This window comes from Rissa tridactyla, chromosome 8, assembly GCF_028500815.1.
Source record: "Rissa tridactyla isolate bRisTri1 chromosome 8, bRisTri1.patW.cur.20221130, whole genome shotgun sequence".
NCBI lineage: Eukaryota > Metazoa > Chordata > Aves > Charadriiformes > Laridae > Rissa > Rissa tridactyla.
In genome coordinates, this window is record NC_071473.1 from 55,911,369 (window position 1) to 55,933,501 (window position 22,133).

Consider the following 22,133-nt stretch of genomic DNA (forward strand, 5'->3'; position numbering starts at 1 on the left):
ACCCTTCAGCTGTGCCCGGCCCGAGCCCCCGCGCACCGCCAAGGCTGGAAGCGGCTCCTCCAAGGGTCCTGCCCGCCGCCCGGCAGCTCCAGGCGGCCGGGGCTCCTCCGGCGGCCGGCGCCGGCCCAGCAGGCTCCCGGGCCGAGGCCATAGCCGCGGCGAGCCGGGCTCCGCTTCCCGCCCCGCCCCGCCCCGCAGCGCGACGCTCCTTCCGGTGCGGGCGGCGAAGATGGTGGGTGCCGCCGGGCGCGCCGGGGACATGGCCCGGGCCGGCGGGACACGGGGCCTGCGGCGCACAGGGCACCGGACGTGGAGCCCGGCTCAGCGGGCCGGGGGGCGGCCGCGGGCCGGGGGCTGGCGTCCGGGGTCCGCGGCGGCCCGCGCCGCTCCGGCTGCAGAGCGGGCCCGGGGCGCGGCTGCCCTGGGCCGGGCCGGGCCGGGCCGGGCCGGGCGGTGGCGGGCGGCGCGGTGGCGGGCTCCTTCGCCCGGGTTTTCGGTTTGTTTCTGGCGAATCGGTGATTTTTGTCAGCCTCGCTGAAAGGTGCCGTTCGCAGCCGTTCCCGGGAAGGGTTTAGCCGGAAAGGGCGATGTGAGACCGAAACCTGCCCCGCGGTCGCGGCTGACAGAGATGTGTCTGTGTCAGAGGCACCGCCACCAGCGCTGACTGAACTGTGCCTGCGCACGGAAACCTTGAACTGACACCGCAACTGACGTTTCCTTGGTGCTTTTTACAGGGGACACCACAGAAGGATGTTACGATAAATCCCGATGCCCCCAGCACGCTACTTTTGGAGAAGCATGCGGACTATATAGCTTCCTATGGAACAAAGAAAGATGATTACGTAGGTATTGATTTGATTCAGTACAGCCGCGCCTTTATTTACTTGCTCAGATAAGGGTTAGATGCATGTTTGCAATTGTTCCTTGCCCTGCAGTCCAAAGTACAAAAGAAAGATGTCTTTGTTAATTTTCCTAGGTCCATGATGAGTTTTGGCATGTATTATCTGAGTATAAATTTGAACATTATCAGTTTAGCTCTAGATTTACTCTGAAACCTGGGAAATGAGCTACTTGTTGCGTCTTCCTCCACTGGAATGCACAAGGAGTATCGCTGCATTTCCATGCTGCTCTTTGATGGGACGACACACAGAACCTCACCGCAGCACTGCTTCATGCTTGCTAGGTTTGATAAACGCTTTAACTAGCAGCAGTCTTGTAGTCGTAGGTTATCAGATGTAGCCCACAGCAATAGGATTCCAGTTCCAGCAGGTGAAAAATGTCAATAATTGCTTATGTCTGAAGAAAAGTTGCAGTTCTCTTTACTGTCCACAAAAGAGCTCCGAGCACTGTTGCTTACGGTTGTTGTGCTTAAAAAGTACCACCTGTAGAAAATAATTTTTATGGGTAGTGTGGGTGATGTGATCAATGTAAGAGAATTCAATACGAGATTTCACTTCCCAGTGCAACTTTAGATTGTGTCAGTTTGGCACTTGGATGAAAGTTTCATTAAATGTTAGACTTGTTATTTTTGAGACTAGTTGGGTTGGTAATTTGAGTGGTGGTTCGGATGCCAAGATAATAACTGATGATCTGAAGTGAATTGGTGCCTGTTTACTTTTACGTGTTGAATTTGACATCGAGCTTGATACTTTGAACTGGGAAATACAGGGGAGGAAGGGAATGTAGCACGTGCAGATGTCTGTGTGTGCCTGCATGTATGCGTGTGTATATGTATACACACGTGCGTGATGCGCAGAATATTTGTGGGTGGCTGATACATAGTAAGATGTTAATGGGATGGAAGATGGTTGACATATTACAAACTGTTTGTAAATGTTAATGAATGTATTTTCATTGCTCTGTATTGATGATGTGCTTAACTGATTAAGAACTAAAATAATGCGCTACTTAGGAATACTGTATGTCGGAGTATTTGAGGATGAGTGGTGTTTACTGGGGGCTCACAGCGATGGATCTCATGGGGCAGCTGCACCGAATGAACAAAGAAGAAATTCTGGCATTCATCAAATCGTGTCAACACGAATGTGGTGGAATAAGTGCCAGCGTAGGTCACGATCCTCATCTTCTGTATACCCTCAGTGCGGTCCAGGTAAGTGTAACAGGGTAATTTTAGAAAAAAAAAACATTTGTAAGTAATGGTTTTGATGATTGCAGATTTACAAACCGGATACTGTTGGATGCCCGTGGCAAAAACTATTTCAGTCCCTTATTAAAAAAATAAAATCTAATGGACGAAACTTTAGGATATAGCTGTATCATTTCCTAAAAAAATTGTCAGATTTGGGAACGTTGTGCTTTTAATGATCATTTAGTGGTGATTCTATTCTTGATAAATTTTCTAACAGTCGTCTTGAAATAATTCTTAGCTACAGGTTTTACTGGATTTTTTTTCTAAATAATTTTGGATTTTATAAATTCTTAGTGTACATTGAGGTGAAAGATATGTATGAACAGAATACGAGTAGTTTTTGATTTTATTTTTTAATGAATATATTAGTAGCTATTATGATTGCTATATATTATAACATTAATAAATAACTATGTAACATTTATGTAACATTTATGCAATACATATAATTATGTGTAGTGTGTTTACACTTTAGTACTGTACAAAAGAACACAACAAGAACTGGCTGCTACAGTGTTTCCTCAAATCTGGGGTTTTTTTGTGTATGACTTAAAAATGGTACTAGTCTGTTGAGCATTTTATTTGTTTATTTGGTGTGTACTCTTCCCCTGACAAAACGTAATTCTCAGTCTTGTTTTTTCACCATAACTATCTCCGTTATAGATTTAATTTCTCGCTATCTCTTGTGTATGAGGCTTGGGTTGTTTTTGTTTTGGGGTTTTGGGTTTGGTTTTTTTTTGGTGGTTCTTCTCGTTCAAATGGTCATGTAAAAAAAGTACTGAAAAGGCTCATATGGTTCTGAACAATTGCTTGATTGCTTGCATAATGTATCTCTAGTCCAATCTTATGGAAGAAATATATAAATAGTGTTAAAAATAAATAAGATAGCATCCTGTTTTAGGAAGAAAGTGTGTTGGATTTTAAACCCTTACGCAGGACAGGAGAATGCTGTTTTCTTGGTGTTGGCTGTGATGAGTGTTGGCATGTATTATGTGCTCTAAAGTTAATATTTATCACCACTTAAGCTCTAGAATTATTCTGAGTACTCTCAAACCCAGGAAACTAAAGTTTCGTTAGGCTATGACGTTTGAGCTTTTCCAAACTTTCCAATCAAACTCCTTTCACGAATTCTAATCCAGTTTAAGGAGAAGGGGGTGCAATTTGAGGTCGTTTGTCTAGGAAATATTTTCACGTTAACTGCGTGCAGCTCTAGATGTGCAAAGCTGAAAAGTGTTAGCAAGTGCTGATGTAAAATTTTTGTGTTAAACTTAATCAGCATGTCTTAATGAGCATACATGTTGTTAGTGAACAAATACCATTTAGTCCTATCTACATATCCAGAATGTTTAAAGGGTCATGTGACATCTTCCTTTGATCACAATTAAGAGTAATTTGTTAAGATTTGCTTTTTAAGGAGCATGCTGTGATTATATATTTTCTGTTGGAGTTGTACATTCTTTTTTGCATTTCTGTAAGACTTAAATTTTATCTAACAATTTTTCTAACAATTGAAAGATTCCAGGTAACTCTAGGTGTTCAAAGACATAGTTGTTAGTATTTTTCGGGATTGACACTATAATGTTGCTTAGTTTCAATTGTTCTTTCTATTATACTATTTGTAATAAATTCTTAATTATTCTCTTTACAGATTATGCAAGTTATGAGTAAAATACAAAGCCAGCTGGGGCTCAGAAACAGTATTTTTTTTTCACGTGACATTGTGTCACGTGGGTTTACTGTTCAAGTCAGTGCTAGCTCAGAAAACTTTGTATTCCCTACTATGACCTTCATTTTTCTTCCAGGATGTATTAGCTGTACAGTTTGTGTCTAATCATATTGTTCATACTTTTTCTTAAATTATTGCAATTTGATTCTACTCATTATACTTAAAAATTGAATGTAAATAAAAATGTTGTAATTCAAAACTAATCATTGCTGACTGAAACTAATCATGGCTTGGACCACAAGTGGTGTTAGTAACTAGCTGCTTAACTTACGCTTGCACAAATCCAAGTGGCAGCAGCGCAAAACTACAAATTTGTAAGTCTACGATGTCATTATCCCATTACAAAAGTAACCATAATCAAAACTCTGCTCGACATAATGCTAATGTAAAAATAAATAAACCCAATTATGCTTTCGAAAGAAGAGCTTGAAGTTGGAAAGTAACAAAGCATGAAAGAGTTAAGCTTGAATTGCCTGTATTTTCATTTGAGATTTTCTTAAAGTTTTTAGGCAGAGATAATGAACTGCAGTGAATGAAATCTTGTTTTAATAAACCTTACCAAATAGTATTCGTAGTCAATTAAATAAAGTCTTTTATGAATCTAGGATTTTTTTTAAAGAAATAACTTTTAAAAATTTTTGCCTCTCTGATATTTACTATGTCTTTTTTTTCCCCCCCAGATTCTTATCTTATATGATAGTCTCCATGTTGTTGATGTAAATAAAATTGTTGAATATATACAGAACTTGCAAAACGAAGATGGATCATTTGCTGGAGACAAATGGGGTAATTCTTAAATCTTTAAAATTTAATGACTAGGTTGACGTGTGTACGTCAGTGAACATAAGTTCCCTTGGGTGATCTTTTTGCTTATGTATTGTAGGTGAACACTCTTATTTTCTGAGTTATGAAAAAGGAGGTTTTGTGAAGGACAGAGTTGTGTTTCATTCCTTTCATAAATATTCTAAACTTCAGTTCCATTCTTGTAGTAAAAATAAATTGTCCAGCTCTTAAAGATGAAAACCTTTGTCCATTTGTAACTTGACAGTACTTTGATATGCTAGAGAAGCTATTCCATAAGGAATGTTTTATGCTTGCTATTGAATAGCAGGCAGTTGTGATCATTATCCATGTGGGCTCTGAAAGGATCTTTCACTATAAGGGAATGAGGAAAAACTGGTTTTGTACTCATGAACTTCTGTTAATACTGATTTTGTTTCTGCACATAAGTTCTTTATGAACAAAGATGGTATTTTTAAGCTGCAGCATAAATATTTAGTCACTCTAAAAATACTTATCTAAGTATTTAAGTGTGTAAGTAATACCTATCCAAGTAAATACTTAACTAAGTAAGTATCAAAGTAAAAATACTTATCTAAAAATACATGGAATGCTTAAACTCTTAAAAAAATCTATTGCATATCAGTCATGTTATTGTTCTAGTAAAATTCAGCAATCAACATCATGGCAGTATATGTCTGCTACCGTAAAGGCAGCAGTTATGCGTTAAAATGGTTCGTAGTTTGCTGCATCCTTTTTGTTGAAGTGTTGAAACAAATGTACTGAATGCACAATGGATTGGCGTTATTTCTGAAAGTTAGTTACAGCACAACTGGAGGAGTGCGATACCTGACGTAGTACAAAACAGTGCATGCATGGTTTATGTGTTTCAGCTTGTGGGTTGCTTAAGAAGAAAAGTCTTACATCAGTTTGACCAAAAAAATGAATGTTTGCAGCTGGGTTCAATTTTAAATTTTGACTTCAAGTATTAATTGCTTGGAGTTTGTGCTAGGAGAGTTACATCGGTATGAACTTCCTGAGCGATGATTCTGATGTGGGTGGAGCGGTTTTTGTGTAGGTTCCAGGTGCAAGTATGCAAAAGAAAACTTGCAAACAGAAATGGCTTCTTCTGCCTGAATTTAAGGCAGATCAAGAGTTGCGTCCAAATATTTTTGAGTCCACTGCTCTGCAGTCATCTAGTAGAACATCACAGATAAACTCTAACATTAAATAATTACTTGTAAATTACCACTAGTTGAGTTGATTTGGATATATATCTGACTGTACACCAGCTCAAAATGAGTTGTTTGCTTTTATATGCAGTAAACATACAGATTGCTTTAGTTTTAATGTACGCTTTCTACATTACTGAAGAAATAATCCATAGGCTGGAAAAGGAAACAGCATAGGCACAGTTTTTGGCTGATTTTTGTTGTTCAGGGTAAAATCTAGTATTTAAACATTTTGTTCCATATTTTCAGTGGTGATTTAAATATATTTTTGTTGTTAATAAAAACACTCTAATTTCATTCCCTACCCTCCATATTCCAGGAGAAATAGATACAAGGTTCTCCTTCTGTGCTGCGGCAACTCTTGCACTTCTGGTAAGTCCTAAATCATTACTTGCACAAGTCAGAATCTCCTCTTTGCTACTGCTGAAGCTTCTGTAGTTAAAAAGCTTGGTAGAGTTTAAAGTGCGTTAGTTACTTTCCTGACTTGCAGGGAAAGCTGGATGCCATTGATGTGGGGAAAGCAGTAGAATTCGTTTTGTCCTGTATGAACTTTGACGGAGGATTTGGCTGTAGACCAGGTTCGGAATCACATGCAGGACAGGTAACTTTTTCTTTATATGGCGATGTTTTAAATCAGCAGGCATCACATACTGCCTATAAATGTTTCTTCACAACATCTATCAGTAATGTCAATGGATATACCTTTCTTGTTTCCCAAATGCCTGATTCTAGTACCTTAGTTAAAATAAATGAACAAATAGGGAGGTAAATCTGAGAAGATGAGTAGAGACTTGGGAGGTTATAGTCTGGCCGGGGGGGAAGAAAAGATTGTAAGGGAATAACTTTTAGGGTTGTATTTCAGTCTTCACATAATGTTGTTGGAATAGAGTAGCCTGAGGACTTTTAGAGAATTTCAAATGGGTATTAGTGGAGACATTGGACAAGATCCATCACTGCGTCTGCTACAAATCATAATGAAACAAAGGTCAATTATATAATACGTTTGATGCTTATCAGCTGATGAACTGAAATAAAAATGAGGCGTGAACCTTCTGAAGGGGGAAGCTTGGTTAATTTTTTGAGGACAGTCAGTTTTAAGATGAGATGCCTAACTCAGGCATGGGAACATTTATTGTGTTTTGTTGTAAGCACTAAAGAGTATTTTACTAGTGACCATGAATTCTGAAAAATGCTCAGTAAAATCTAGTTGAGAAGAGAATGCAGTAGTATAATTGGAACAAATGAAGGGATCTTTCAAGGAAGAGAATCTCAATGACTTCTTTCAGCAGAAAATTTACATAAAAACTACCTTTCCTATTTTTTTTTTTTCCATGGAAGGGATTATTGCACTTCACCTGAATTTATTAATAGAAACCAATTAATAAAGTATTTTAATGCTGTTGCAATCACCTGTTTATTTTGCATAATTATGGTGATCAATGCCATAGCCAGGATTTACCTCAGCACGTGAAAATACTAGAGGTATCTTGTTCAGAAAAAACGTTGGGTTTTTTCCTGTCCCCCTCCCCTTTTTTTAAATTGGGGGCGGGGGGGGAAATTAAACCTTGTACCTGTGCCTTACCTTATGAGTTTTATCTACAATAGCATTGCCCATATGGTCTAAATGGCTGGCCCATGGTCTAGCGTTCAAGGGAGAGAGATAAGATAGCTGAACCCCCTCTGTCTGCAGATGGCGTTTCCTGGGAGGATTAGGTCTGATGCGCGTAATCACATACTCCTTAAAACTTCTTCACCTGCACAGTAGTTCAAAAGTTTTCTAGCAATGTCACATCTATTTTGCAGTATTCTTGGGTGGGCACATCCCTGTTGATGTGTGCTTTTTGTTGTCTTTTTGGGGGGGGTGTTTTATCAGGAAAAGATGATTATGAGCAGGCTTCAGTTGACATTGCGGTTTCTTGCGGTTTGTGCCTGGCTGCTTTCTTAGTGACCACATGAAATGTGATGGGAGTATGCTGTTCCACTCTACATGTTATTTCCCAGGAAAAAATAAACAGGGATTAATCTGCACATACGTTGCATGGCACATTGAAAGTGAGCCTGACATGAGTAGATGTACGTGGGGTTGCCAGGATAGTTAATCAGGGTGATCAGGGTGAACTTGTTTCTGCCAGAGAATTCATTTGGTCTTCAGTTTGCTCCCCACAAGAAGGGTGAGAGGCAAGTACAGGAACAATCCATCGCCTGGATGCAAAATTGTCAGAAAGGTCATATCCAGCCTGCAGAAATAAGTTTGCGCACTCTGGCTTGAGAGTCTGTGTTTTTAACATAAAAATGTATGGGTCTGCCTGATCTTTTAGGAGCCTTTTCCAAACCTTGCATTACTGTCTTATGATAGTAAAATCTTACTGTTCTGTAATCATGTTGTGTACTTTTATACAAAAGCAACTGTAACAGTAACGTACTTTTCTAATGGAAAAGTAAAACTAATTTGAAACTAAAAGTTGAAATGCGTGCTTATTTTGTATTGTGTTTGCATGACTGTATTCCTGCTTTGAGATCTTCCTGCATTTAGTCTGCTAAACTATACTCAGTTTTTAAATACACAAAAAATTTATGTCTGTAATTTTAGATCTATTGTTGCACAGGATTTCTGGCTATAACAGACCAGCTGCATCAAATAAATGTTGACTTGCTGGGTTGGTGGCTTTGTGAACGTCAGTTACCTTCTGGAGGTCTCAACGGACGACCAGAGAAGGTATTATGTGGCTGCTTTTGTTTGTTCAAACGTCAATAGAGAATATTTTTTCTAAAGCTGAAGTACTTCGGAAAAACGTCATGACTTCTGTGAAATATTTAGTAAACTTTTTGAAGAATTCAGGCCTTCGTTTTGATTCTTAATTTTGTCACTAACACTTGCCATGTAGTCCTTTGCTGTGCTTAGTGTTAGTCCTCAGTTTAGGAAAGTACCTGTACTGAAGTATGTCCTGCTGACCACTTGAACCAGTATCCTGTTAAATCAGGGCTTCAATATTTTCTGACATTGGGAATGATCTCTTCTGTAGGATTTGTACAACAATTACTTTTTTAGTGGGTGTAAATCCTGGGTGTAAGTGTGTTCCGCATAACACTAGGAAACTGTGTAACCTCAAATAATCTCCACTGGCAAATAGATAACCAACCAACAGATTTTTTTTTCCAAAAAACTGAAAGTAGTTGATAAGAAGTTCTTTGTACTTCTGAAAAAGATGCTGTGTTCTTTTAGCCTCTACCATGGAAGGTGAAAGCTCTTTCAAAATTGCATTCTTGTGGTTTTGTTTCTTGAAGAAGGAAATAGGTTTGAAAAAGAGACTTTCCCTTCCTGAAAAAGGGAAACCCTCTGAAGAGAGACTGTATCCAGGAGCTTTCTTCTCTTTTATCCCAAAGAACGCTCTTTAAGTGTTGTTTCTCTGCAGTAGTATTATGACAGCATACCTAGTAATTTTCAAAATTGCCAATAAAATTTGCAACAATGTTTTCATGTTTAAAACAAAATGAAATAACAATCTGCTTCTCTGCTTGCCAGTTACCTGATGTATGTTATTCTTGGTGGGTGCTAGCATCCTTGAAGATGATTGGTAGATTACATTGGATTGACAGAGAGAAACTGCGCTGCTTTATTTTGGCTTGCCAGGATGAGGAGACTGGAGGGTTTGCTGACAGACCAGGAGATATGGTAAATAATCCTTTACTAAATAAAATATACTTAATTGAAAATTTCAACTGAATAAGTAAATTTTCTCATTTCAGTGTAACTGAACTCGTGATTCAGGTATAAGGATTTTGCGGAGCCTGCAGTTTACTTTGAAGGAAAGAACGGGGTAGATTTGCTTTCGAAGGCTTACTTGGGGAGCACATGTTTTATGTTGCACTGGCACTGTAGTGTCCCCACTGAAGTCGGTTGCCACTCCTTACAAATTCTGGCTTGGTTCCCATAACACATACCACACAAATAATTTCTTACAAGACCACTTGGAAGATCTCTGTAAAAACACTGGGTTTGGTGGTGGGCTTTTTGGGTTATATGGGTTTTTTTGGGGTTTGTTTTGTTTTGTAAAAATAATACGCAAGCTAGAGTCCAGCACAGGTTACATAGTCTTCAACTCTCTTGGTGTTTTTGCCTGATCTAAATGAGTCATAAGTTTTTTATTAAGAATACACTAACTTTTGTTCTGTGCCAGCCCAGCCACTGAATAAATCCTCTCACTGGCATTTGTCTAGATGAGGGAGGAAGAAGCGTTTGTGATAACATTACGAAGAGGCTGGTGGTATGGATTTTCTGCTTGGTTGAGAGAGCAATTATGGTTTAGCTGGTCTGTTCTTTCTGATTTCGAGGGGAAATAATTGAGAATGTCCAGGTAAAATGGCAAATAAAGTTTGGGTCTTTCAAGGGTGCTGGGCAGATAAAATGAAAAGTATTATGAGACCTCAGTGCAATTCCTATAGAACACCTAGCCGCTTATTTGTCAAAGGTCGGAGGGAAGTCGTAGCTGTTTTTGTTGTAGCTGACCATGTCTTCACCTTCCTCCACAAGCACAGTAAAAACTGAAGTAGCTTTCTGTTTCTTTGCAAGCTGATACATTATTCCCACTTGGGCGAGAAATCTCTACTCTGGTCTGTCATTTGGAAAGTGTTTTGGTGTTCTTAAAATGGGAAGGTTTTCATATTTCTAAGGAGCCCACAGAAGGCCTTTTTCCCTTTTCAGAATTCTCCAAGAAAAGCCTAACACTTAAAGTCTTAATGCTTTTCTGGCTTCAAGATTAAACTTGTACCTATCTCTGTCTTGCTAGAAGAGCAACTTTGCAGAGCCTTTCCTCTATATCTAATTCAGGCACCTTGGGAAGATTTTTTGCATATTATGTTAGCAGTCATTTCATTATTTTTTTTTTTACTTCTCATCCACTGCTGAAGTGGCCACTGCCATAGAAATGTTGACACCTACAGGTTTTTGCTTTGTTCCTGCAGAAACTCATTCCTGACAGACCCTGTTGTTTTAGGGGTTCTGCAGGGGTGGAGGTTTTTTGTTTGTTTGTTGGCTTGGGTTTTTCTGTCTGTTTGGTTTGGGGTTTTTTTGGGGGGTGGTGTGGTTTGGAGTGTTATTTTTTTGTTTGGGGGGGTGTTGGGTTTGGGGAGTTTTTTGAAGTTTGGTTTTTTGTGGTTTTTTGTGTGGTTTTTTTTTTTTTACTTAGTTCTAGGTTCTAGTCTCTTGATTTGACATTGTGATTGTATTTCAGGTTCTGAACCACTTGACAATAAGACAGCTCCATCATCTTTTTTTTAAAGCAGCTGCTTTTTTTCCAAGCAGCTAGTTCTTGATAACTTAACTTACTAGCTGTGCTTTTTAGTTCTTAGTTGTAATTCAGTAGGTTTTTCCTTTTTTATTTGCTTTAAAGAAAATTGCAGAAAAAAGCAGACAACATAGCAGTAGATAGATCTTCTATAAATCTGGGTTTCTCTGAACATACGTACTGTTCATGAAGAGGTTGAATATGTAACTTGCACACTTACCGTTAGGCACCATGTGCCCTTCTGGGCCGGTCCTTCTGTAGAAGTAAATTCTGTCTTGCCATTCCTAAAGTGTACTGATTATTATTTTGCTACGTACTTATTTATTTTACCCCTCCTCTGATGGCCATGTTCTTATTCTGGGAAGGAGCAAGCAACATGTCTTGAGTTTGATCACACCTGTAGTGTGGTTGCCAAAGCATTGAGGAGCAAGGCTCGCTATGCTAGTGTGGTTTGAACCTTCTAGGCGGTCATCAGCGGTTAGAGATCCTGTGTATGGCTATAACGTGGTAATTCAGCTTAGTTTACTGCAGTATAGAACCTTTGCCGTAAGATCCAGAAGTTCCACTAATGCAGAAAGGATGTACGCTGCACCAGACAGCACAGGTACTTTTGGATAGGATTTGTAGAACGGCTAATTAATGCCACTGACAGGGTGCTTATGTCATGAGACTTCATAGCCTATTGCAGTTATGTGCTGATACATGCTTTTTGGGAAGGTTTGCACTGTGAAGGAGTGCTTGGATACCAAACAACTGCTCCTGTCTCTTCTGGGTTTTTTCTTCCTCACATTTTTTCCTTTCAGTTTTCTAGCACAGTAAGTTGCTGCTTTCCTCTCCAGATTTTACAGCCCAGCTCTGTGTTCAGAGACCGTTAAAGAGCATTCTAACATTGCTGAAGAGCAAACAGGGACTTTATGGAAGTGGTACTTGTAGATGATGAAATTTACTTTTAAAATTTTTATTCTTTGCTTCTCCTACCCTATGACATTGCCTGCTAATGGAGACACACGAGTGCTTCCTGGCAAATTCAGAGTTGAAAATCATCTTAGCAGCAGACAATCTACAAGCTTCTCTGAGTAAATCGTAGTATTGTAAATGCATGCTGGGGAAATTGTCTTGCCTGTCACACGTGTCAGCACAAATGAAAGTTTGTTCAGTTGCATTGTCTTCTCCAGCCATGGAGATTTGCTTGCTAGCAAATAAAAGCTTCATTCCATACAAATGAAATGCTAATTGATTTTTGGAAATGGACACAAACTTTCTTTCTTCTCCCAGGTGGATCCATTTCACACCTTATTTGGAATTGCTGGACTATCTTTATTAGGAGAAGAACAAATTAAGGCCGTCAATCCTGTCTTTTGTATGCCAGAAGATGTCCTTCGAAGAATAAATGTACAGCCTGAGCTTGTGAGCTAAGCCTCGTAGAGACAGAAGGATGGTGTGACCAGTTGCTTTGGGTTTACTGATTTAAGTCATCTCATCTCTGAAACTGTTAGCATAATCTTCTTTGAGATGCGTTTACATTACGAACGTAAAGCAAGAGCTTTACTGTGGGCTTTGTCACTTTGTAAACTCTATCAGAACAGGCTGGTTCTAATAATCAGAGTGTAACATGTTCTTTGGTTGTATATAAGAGATGTAGAAACATTTCTAATCTCTAGCTAAATATATGGGCCTTTGCATTTTTTTTAAATATTCAAGTCAAAGCAATGGTGTGAATGCTTAATTTTTGTCCTTCTGTGATATCAACCATGCTAGCATCTGCCTCTACACAAGCATGTTTCGATGGTGGATCTCACAAAGCACTTTAAAAGAATATGAAGAAAAATCCCAAACAAAACCCTACTTAAGCTACGCACTTACTGCCACACACTTGAGTATTTAATTCTTCCTGTTCATGTTTGCCATCACTGTTATATACTGAGAAACAAGCTTTTTCTTCTGATAGGAATTGATACCAGTGAAAACAAAAATTATGGTTTTATTAAGTATATAAATGTCTTCCTTTACTGATGAGTCCCTTAGACAAAATTTCGTTGATATTTGAAATAGAGCATACCTTGAGTAGCTGTAGAGAAACTTGCTAACATTGAGCATTTTAGAGAAGATCTCTATAGGACAGTGATGTGTAACTGAATATAGAGTTGATCCTAAATTTGTTGCTGGGTTGAAATCCTGCTTTTGTAGCTTTTAAGACAATAATTGCCAACACTTGATTATGGTGTAATTGAGAATAAAACAAGCTGTGGAAAATACTTGTTCTCTGAAGGATGGAGTCCTCTTTGTCTTCACAGAAGCCCTAAAATTGCCTCTTAATTTACGTTCCGCACACCCTGGCTGAGACTGAATGGTATTCCAGTTGAAATATACAGTAAAAGGTAATTGTGAAGGGGAGGAAGTCTTTGATAATCTCTGTGTTTATGCTTAAGGAAGGTCTAAAGTTGTTTCAAACACAATTTTAAAAGCCAGCTGATTAGTTTTATCCAGCCTATTCCTGTAAATAGAAAGTAAGATAGAACTGGACGAAGTAACTTTTTGGTAGACTTTTACTTGTAGAGAATTTCAAGGAGAGAATGTGTATTTGAATGCTGAAGTATTTCTAATGATTAAAAAATCATTAGGCTTTTAGATAAGGTAAAAATGCTATTCTTTTTAGCTGTCCAGTTGCCTGATAGATTCTTTGGTCAAATCCTGGAGTTAATTTATTTTTCAAGGTTTGGACAAAAGTTATGGGAGGATTTGTGTTGAGTGTGAGGGAATGAGAGCCCTGATCAGGTTTTTAATCTAACTGTAAAGTTCAACAGAAAATTTTAAGATAAATTTTTCTCATTCCAGGTTACAGTAGCAAGTGCTGCTTCTTTTCCTCTAAGGAAACACTGTTCAGTACATGGGAATTTGCGATTTTTTTCTGTGTTGTGGAGACAAAATGGAGTCCTCTTCAGAATTTCTAGTTTAGTGTAGACTGAGACACCCTGGGAATCAATAGGTGGGTGATATTGCATGAGAGTGTAAAATGTTTCACTGTAGGTTGAAATCCTATTAATATTATTGGAGTTTTTCTCTGAAGATGGTCTGGTCAACTTCATTTCCGAAATCGGCTGTGATTTGTAAAGGTCTTACGAGATTATAGGTTAAAAAAGGGGTGAGTATGTGCACAAACTAAAAACTTAAGGATGTTCCTCCATTCTTTACATCAGTTTTTTAAAATACTGTATTTGTAGAAAGAGAATCATCACAATTTTTCTTATGCAAACAAAATCACACTTTCTGTTAAACATACTGTGGAAAAAAATTAGTTGCCTGGTTTCTCTATGTTAAGACTTCTGTCAATTTGATGCAGAATACATTGTTACCGTCTACCTCTTATTTTGTTCAAAGTGCTGATAAGATTTTTTTTCTGAGCTTACATAGTTAGAAACTTTGCCGTAATTAATCTGCTGTTCTCAGTCTTCAGTTACAGGTCCTTTATTAAAGGCTTTCAGAAATTTGTACTTTCCTAACTTTTTTTTTTCCCTGTGGAAATCTTTATATGGATACATCAGACGTTTTCTTAGTACTTGATTTTAAGTACTGTAGTGTAGCCAGCACTCCCAGCAATAAATTTTGCAAGATCCTGTATGAGAATTTGCGACAGAATAATGAATAATGAATAATTCAGGTACATAAAATTGTGTGTCTGGATATGCTTATTAAAAGAGAATGAGGGAAGGGGTGGGGAACCGACAGCCATTCTACTCCTTCTCAGAACATGGTCTAGACCAGAGGTATGTGCTTTATTCCAAAGATGCTTCCTTTTGGTTTTGTTGAGATGGCTCGGTTAGGCAAATTCAGCCGTATGATCTGTGAGTGGAAGGAAGGAGGGTGGAAGATGGACGTTCCTTTTGTTTCTGCGTGGCCCACTCCCGGCCAGGGCCCAGCAGTGCTGGTGTTGTCCGAAAAGTCGGATCCTTTCCCCTATCTCACACGCCAGGATCAGACATTTATTCAGCACAAGGCTGGGTGCTCGGTGGTTTCCACAAATCAAGAATACCCATCAAGACTCTCCGTGCGATTTTTATACACATTTTACAAAGTCATTATAATATTAGTACCTCCTATGTATATTTGATTGGTTAGTAATTTACATACGATTACACCATCAAGTTACAGCTACCATGTGTGCTCAAGGGAAGGGTCTTCACCTGGGCAAGGGTCTGCTTGATCTACGGGCATGATTTTTAGTAGTATGAAGGTAGTTCAGCTTAGGACACTAAAAATTTTCACTTTCCTGGCAAGTTGGCTAAACTTCTCAAAACGTGTAAATTAGTCCCATCTTCAAGGTCCTTATGCTCATATGTTCCAGGATGTGCCTCCTCGAGAGTGATGCAATACTTGCCTCCGATTAGGAGTTCTTCCATTAGCTCATGCTTGATAGATTCAAGGATAGAATCCTCATTATTCTTGAGAATACACGTATGGCCTTTCAATACTAGTTACTAATAATGTTTCAAGGATATGCTTTGGTAACAGAAGGACATATATTTAAAACAATTCTACATCTAAAGTTTTATGGTTTTTATTGGGACCTTTTGGTATTTAAACTTGAGCAGGGGGAAAACTTCTGTGAAGCTCCTGCTAAAAGAGTCTCTGAATGTTGAAGAATGGATGTGGGACATACTGTGCTTAGATACTTTACTCCTGTTTTAAAGAGCATAGCAGACCATTTCTTTGTGTTCCTGTGTCACCGTTGTATTGTCTGTAGTTGCATATTTATAATGACACTCGTTGCGTGCCCAGCAATGTATTTACTATTGAATCATTTGTAGTCGTACTAGTAACCACAGCTTTACGCTTTTTTTTTCCTTAAAGCAGAGCCCCATCTCGCCATGAGGCGGCGCCGCCGCCGCGCGGGAGCGAGGGCCGCGTTTGCCGCCGTGTTGAGGGCAGGCAGGCGGGCGGACAGCGGCCATCGCGCCTCAGGCCGGGCCGCGCGCGGCGGGGCGGCCATGCTGGGAGAAAGCAGCGAGGGGAACGCGAGCGGGCGGGCGGCCGCCTCAGAATCCTATACGGGCCGCGGCTCTTCCACCTCGGTGCAGGGCGGGCGAGTGGAGCGGGTGCCCCGCTACACTCTCGGGCTGCTGCAGACGCCGCACAGCTCGGCCGACAGCACCGGCGGCTGCTCCAGCGGCGGCGAAGGCCGTGCTCCCGGCCGGGCTCCCTGTGGCAGTGGGGCGAAGCCGCCGGTTCCTGGAAGAGGAGGTGGGGTGGGGTGGGGTGAGGCGCGGCATTGCCGTCTCTGCCCGGGTCTTTATCCCCTTTTTTTATCTTGCTGCCCTCTTTGCTTGGGTCAGGCTTTGAAAGAGCAGTTGCAAGCGGTGCTTGTATTGAGAAGGGGAGAGCAGTGTCTCTTTGTCTTGGCCACCTCTTTTTTTTTTTCATTCATTCCGTCAGAACAATGATAGTCGTTCGTCACATTCCTTAACTGTATCACTTTCTTCATGTAGCTTTTTAGATAGTATCCGAGTTCCCTGCAGGGGTCAATACATTGCTTTGAATTGCAACACAATGTTTGCTTTGCTAGAGACCTGAACCGTGTTGAGTTGGTTTTACGTTTTGGGTTGTGTTTGGTTTCTTGTTTGGTTTGTGTTTGGTTGGGGTTTTTTTGTTTTGTTTTGTTTTGTTTTTTCTTTTTTGTGAGGTTTTGTTTTGCTTGCCTGTTTGTTGTTTGGGTTTTTTTGGCCTGGCCTTTAAGGTAGTTTTAAGTACTGTTATCCTTGATGTGTTGTAAGAACACTGTGGTCCTAGGATGCTATTTGCCAGCCTTTGCATAAAGCTGCTGTTAACACTAGCCTCCTGGCTCTCCCCTGAGGAGGAGACCCCTCAACAACTCCTCCATATGGAGCGTGTACATCAGCCAGTTCAGAAGACTTGATCCTGCTTCCAGAGTCTGTATCTTGGCAGGCAGAGAAAAATGGTTCAAATTGTATTTTTTTCAGTGGAAAAACTATAACAAGAATTGGAAATTATTTTTAACGCTTGCTGAAATGCATTCTGAAGTACATACATCTCCATTATGCATAAGTTGGGAAGAAGGTAGCATGGTTTTGCATAATGTACGTGATCAGTCATGAATCCTAAAAAAACCCACAGACAAAACTTAGAATACGACTTTGAGTAGATTATAACTTATTTTTTAAATGTTGATTTTAAAAAATACCTGTAGATGGTTTCGTTCCTCTGGCCTTTAAATTATGTTTTTCCCCGTGTTATGCCAGATTCAGTACACTCTAAGATAATAGCAAAGTCTCTTCTGCCAGACTTCTGAGTAAATTTATGCCAAAATCTAAGTGAATGCTATTTTAAAAAATCACCGATGTGCATTGCAGTGCTGATTGGTCCACTTTAAAAAAAAATAAAAAATTACTCTGCACTACCACTGTTTTTTTTTTTCCAGATGTCAGTTTTGTAAGACTTAAAAAACCAAAAAAAACCCCAGTACTGTAAATATTTTTGTACCAACTATAAGAAACTGTCATGCAATTAATGGGTCATCTGGGAAAAACACTGAAGTATTTTTGTCTTGTAGATCAGTTTTTAATGTAATAGAAGGAACAGAAACATTTGGGTTTGTGTTACTCAATACCTGTAGTTTTGTAAGTTTTAAGTCAAAAAACTCTTTATATTTTAATTCATTTTTTTATCTTAAAAAGCAATTGCCCAAGGTAGATTAAGGATTTGGTGTTGGTTTTTGTCATCTTAAGAGAACTGAAAGTAGGTAAAGTACTTCAATTTATTGAAACTATAGAATGATATGAGAAAAAGAGATTTTGCAGGACTTAAAATGTAGATAAATCATAGGACACGTGTGTAAAAGAAACGGCAGATAACAAACAGGTCCCAGATTATTGTACGATTTCTGAGAGTTGAACCCCATAAATTCAAAGGGAGATAGATCATTCTCAAGTGGGAGAGTTTTTGAGCATGGTTCTTTGTTTTCTTTTATTGTCCTTTTTTTAAAAAGCGGGCTTATCTTTAAAAAATATATTCATAAACACATGCAGTTTCAGATAGGGATTTTAAAACTGATGGGCAAATGCGAGATAGAGCTGACAGAGAATTCTTTAATAAATCTAGAATTCATTAGAGTGTGAAATTTTGCGTTGTAAAGTGACTTCGTATTATTTCAGTTCAACAATGTAAAGAAAGATTTTTATTGGTGCTGCAAGTAATATAATTATGTAAAATAACCATATTGATACAAGCTTGTTTTCAAAAGAGACTGATTTTTGTTACATTTTATACTTTGGAGAGCTTTTATAGAATGAAATTAAAGGTTATTGCTTGGATGTTGCTTTCTGGTAAGAAAAATAGTTTTCTAAGCTGTACATTTATATATTGCTTGCTGAATAAAACTTGATTCAAATTTTTTTTTTTTTTCAGTTAAATGATATCAGTTTAGTGTGTCTGTTTTCAAAAGTTAATTTCTCTTTTCCCCTCCCTCAGAATCATATTTTGGGGACAAAAGTTCTTGTGTAGAAAATGCTAGCACATTGAATTTCACCAGTTCTTCTTCTGTGCGAGGCCTCAATAGCACATGTATAGGAAAAACACCTCTCTCTTCCAGTAGATCTGTTTGCAGAAGCCGTACCCCTCTTATGGGATATTCAGGTAAGATTAACAGCTCTTAAAGGAAATAGCCCTACTTACATTTCTAACATTATTTTATTAAACATACTTTATTTTTTAATGTGGTACAGTAAGATACTGAAATATATTCAAAACACAAAACATAATGTGTTTTGTACTGCAGAGGATGCCTGCCAGTGAAAGATGCACCCGCAGGGGAAAATACTGCTTTAGATACTGAGCAGATGTTTTGGTACTACAACCTGTTGTCCCAATTCAGACTTTTTTCAGATTGTCCAAAATTGAATTATTTTTGTGGACGTGTTGGCTTGTGTGTTAACTGAACTGAAAAGCCCAAATTTATGCACATTTCTAATCATGGGGGTTTTTTAGGCTTGTAATGCATTGTACGTTACATATCATGATGTCACTCCCAAGTTTCTTGATGCAAGTTTTATGCATTTTATGTTCGCCTCTGCAAAGGTGTAGAACACTGGTTCTTCAGAAGAACACTTGCACGGTAGCTCATTGAGTGTACATTTCGCAGTGCTTCTTATGAACAAAGTTGTGTTACGGGCTAGTGATGCCTTGTGCCACGTTACGTGTATCTGTGTGCTCTGGTAGTGCAGAAGTAGTGGGATTCAAAGTTAGTTCTTTCACAGTCTGACCAATTATTATCAGTTCAGTCTTCAGCATTCTTAAAGTTATTTAATGGCAATTCTCTGAAGCAATGACATTATTTAAAAATTGATTAAAAAAATTATCTGTTCCTGGTAAGAATACAAATTAGCTCTTCACTTGCTACGGAATTGAATTTGCAAAACGTAAGTAAAGTGAAGTTTGTAATTTCCTACAGCTGTTGTGACCCACAGTTTTCTTTGTGACCACTGCAGGAATTGGAGAGTCAGAGTAACTATGATGTTAAAACCCACAGAGCAGATTCTCTAGACTTTATGCAACTTAGTGAAACAAACCCACGTTGTCAGTTTCCTTTGATTTTACGGGTGTGGTTTTCAGCCTGGAGAAAAGGAGGCTGAGGGGAGACCTTCTCACTCTCTACAGCTCCTGGAAAGGAGGGGGTAGCCTGGGGGGGTCGGGCTCTTCTCCCAAGGAACAGGTGATAGGACAAAATGAAGCAGCCTCAAGTTGCGCCAGGGGACGTTTAGGATGGACATTAGGAAAAATTTCTTCCCCAAAAGGGTTGTCAAGCACTGGCCCAGGCTGCCCAGGGCAGTGGTGGAGTCGCCATCCCTGTAGGTATTTAAAAAGCTGGGCAGACCTGGTGCTGAGGGACATGGGGTAGTGGTAACTTGGCAGTGCTGCTTTAACGGTTGGACTCTACGATCTGAAAGGTCTTTTCCAACCTAAACTATGTTTGTGTGTGTGTGTCCGTATGTTTGTTTATGCTTGTTGTATGGTGTGTGACATTCCTCGATCAGTCTTTCATTGATCTGTATTGAAGAGAGCATATCCAGAATATCACGTTCTGAAGAACGTTGGTTGCTCACTGTATTTTTTTTTAGTGTGACAAACTGAAAAACTAACCATCTTGCAAATAAAGTTTGTGTAATTACCATACCTAATCTAAATATACTTACTATTATCTTCACCTTCTAGTTGCTTTTAAAAGAAGAGTTAATATTTTGATCAGCTGATGATGGTGGGCCAGGGCTTGTTTAGAGTAGAAGATTCAGAATAACAATTACCTTTTCAGCAGGCCTCAGATGAAACTCTATGTGAATGCTGTTGCTGACGTCTTGTGGCCTACAGAACATAGGTAGAATAAATGAAGGTTCAGACTCAGTTGTGTGCAGCATCAAAGATTTCGCTCAGGTGGTACCGAGTTGCAGTTCAAACAGCCTTTTAACCTTAAGTTCTTGGATAACTCTGATTCTGATCTTGCCCTTCTGGATTCCTGGTAGGATTAGTTTTGATTCTTGGGGTACAAGTTGAGTTTGCTCAGAAGAAAATGGCAGGTTTGGTGTATTATGCCTTCTCAGCAGGATCATTCTGTTTTGAGAATACTCTTATTTTGTTGCATTTTGGGAGCAAATTCTGTGAAGAACAAGGGAAGGTAATGGTGGAAGAGAATGTAAATAATCACTACAAAGCAGGTCAAGTTTATTGGTGTTTAAGATCAGTAAATACATCTATGCTATCAAAATCCGATACTGTTAAGATGTTTTCGAAAGTGTAAATGGGGCATGCCTGGTATATGCAAGTATTTTACTTATTTTGAATGCTTTAGGCTTAATGGTTATTTAATAATGGCATCTATTCTGAACATTTAAGTGAATTCAAGAAGGATTAAGTGAGGAATGTGTTAAATTCAGATATTGTAAGGTTTGGTTTGGCTTTCAGCTGAAAGTTAAGGAGGTTGAGATTGAGAAGGGTTTTTCCAGTTTGTCTGAGAGGTTACACCAAAGCGTATGTAGTAGCTGCTTTTCATAGTGTGGTCATTACTTTAGTATTGCTCAGCAAGTTACACATTTGCTTGTTTGAATAGCACAGTCTCGCAGTCTCTGGTTGTGGGTTTCCAAACAAAACATCGTTAGTAGCTTCTCCAGTAGAATTTGGAAGAATGTAGCACCATTTTGCAAACATGAAACAAAAGTTAGCTGAGATACTAAAAGAAGTGCTATATACATATTTTTGGTCTTTCATAGATAAAAACCAGTTCAGTACACCAGATTTAAATGGCATCACCCCATTAGTAAAATGTCATATTCAGGAAGTGCTGAAAATGTGATTAGTTCTGACAATCTCAAAGGAACGCACTCAGTGTTTTAATGTAAGAGTATGATGTTCATACTTTGGAAAGTGTGCCTGGTCTGCATGATATGGCAAGTAAGGAGTTCAACAACCAGGATTTTTAATTTTTAACTAAGTTGGGTGAATTGAAAGGGCTTTGCATGGATATGGAAATATAAATACATATTTCACTGGGAATGTGAATGTAAGTATGTTTCTGTGAATGTAAAGTAGCGGCTTGTAACTGAATATATGCAACTGTTTTACAGTTACATCCTCATCTGCAGTCTCTGCTCACAGTGTTGCTTCGGTTATTGTGGCTGTAGTAGAAGGAAGAGGCCTTGCCAGAGGTGAAGTAGGAATGGCCAGTATTGACTTAAAAAATCCTGAGGTGATACTATCACAGTTTGCAGACAATACGACTTATGCCAAGGTATTGTAGCATACTTAATTGCCGTATCCCTTACAGGCTAATTATTGTGACTTCCTTTCTTAAAATAAAGCTTATGACTAATGGGAAATTGAATTTTTGGTTTGTAGAAGAAATTTCTGAAAAGTGAAAGTTACAAGTTCTAGAAGATGTGCAGTATTGAAAGGACTGCTAT

At 39.0% G+C, this 22,133-nt stretch overlaps 2 protein-coding genes and 2 non-coding genes across 4 annotated transcripts in view; all 4 read left to right on the plus strand.

Moving 5' to 3' along the window:
- The first annotated feature begins 165 nt into the window (after positions 1-165).
- Positions 166-13,154, plus strand: RABGGTB (Rab geranylgeranyltransferase subunit beta). The gene is made up of 9 exons (XM_054210791.1): positions 166-232; positions 735-842; positions 1,913-2,110; positions 4,556-4,661; positions 6,207-6,259; positions 6,378-6,488; positions 8,478-8,603; positions 9,411-9,560; positions 12,448-13,154. Exons 1-9 carry the CDS (start codon positions 230-232, stop codon positions 12,586-12,588), a joined length of 996 nt encoding a protein of 331 aa, XP_054066766.1. The 5' UTR covers positions 166-229; the 3' UTR covers positions 12,589-13,154.
- Positions 976-1,058, plus strand: LOC128914415 (small nucleolar RNA SNORD45). The gene has a single exon (XR_008468286.1). It is a non-coding gene; the product is annotated as a small nucleolar RNA SNORD45 (small nucleolar RNA).
- On the plus strand, positions 3,118-3,197 carry LOC128914416 (small nucleolar RNA SNORD45). The gene has a single exon (XR_008468287.1). It is a non-coding gene; the product is annotated as a small nucleolar RNA SNORD45 (small nucleolar RNA).
- Positions 13,155-14,789: 1,635 nt separating the features above from the next.
- MSH4 (mutS homolog 4) overlaps positions 14,790-22,133 on the plus strand; it is a 32,514-nt gene continuing 25,170 nt past the window's right edge. The window contains exons 1-3 of the mRNA XM_054210794.1: positions 14,790-16,410; positions 18,655-18,819; positions 21,798-21,961. Coding sequence (XP_054066769.1) covers positions 16,038-16,410; positions 18,655-18,819; positions 21,798-21,961 — 702 coding nt within the window. The 5' untranslated portion in view covers positions 14,790-16,037. The remainder of the gene's footprint in view (positions 16,411-18,654; positions 18,820-21,797; positions 21,962-22,133) is intronic.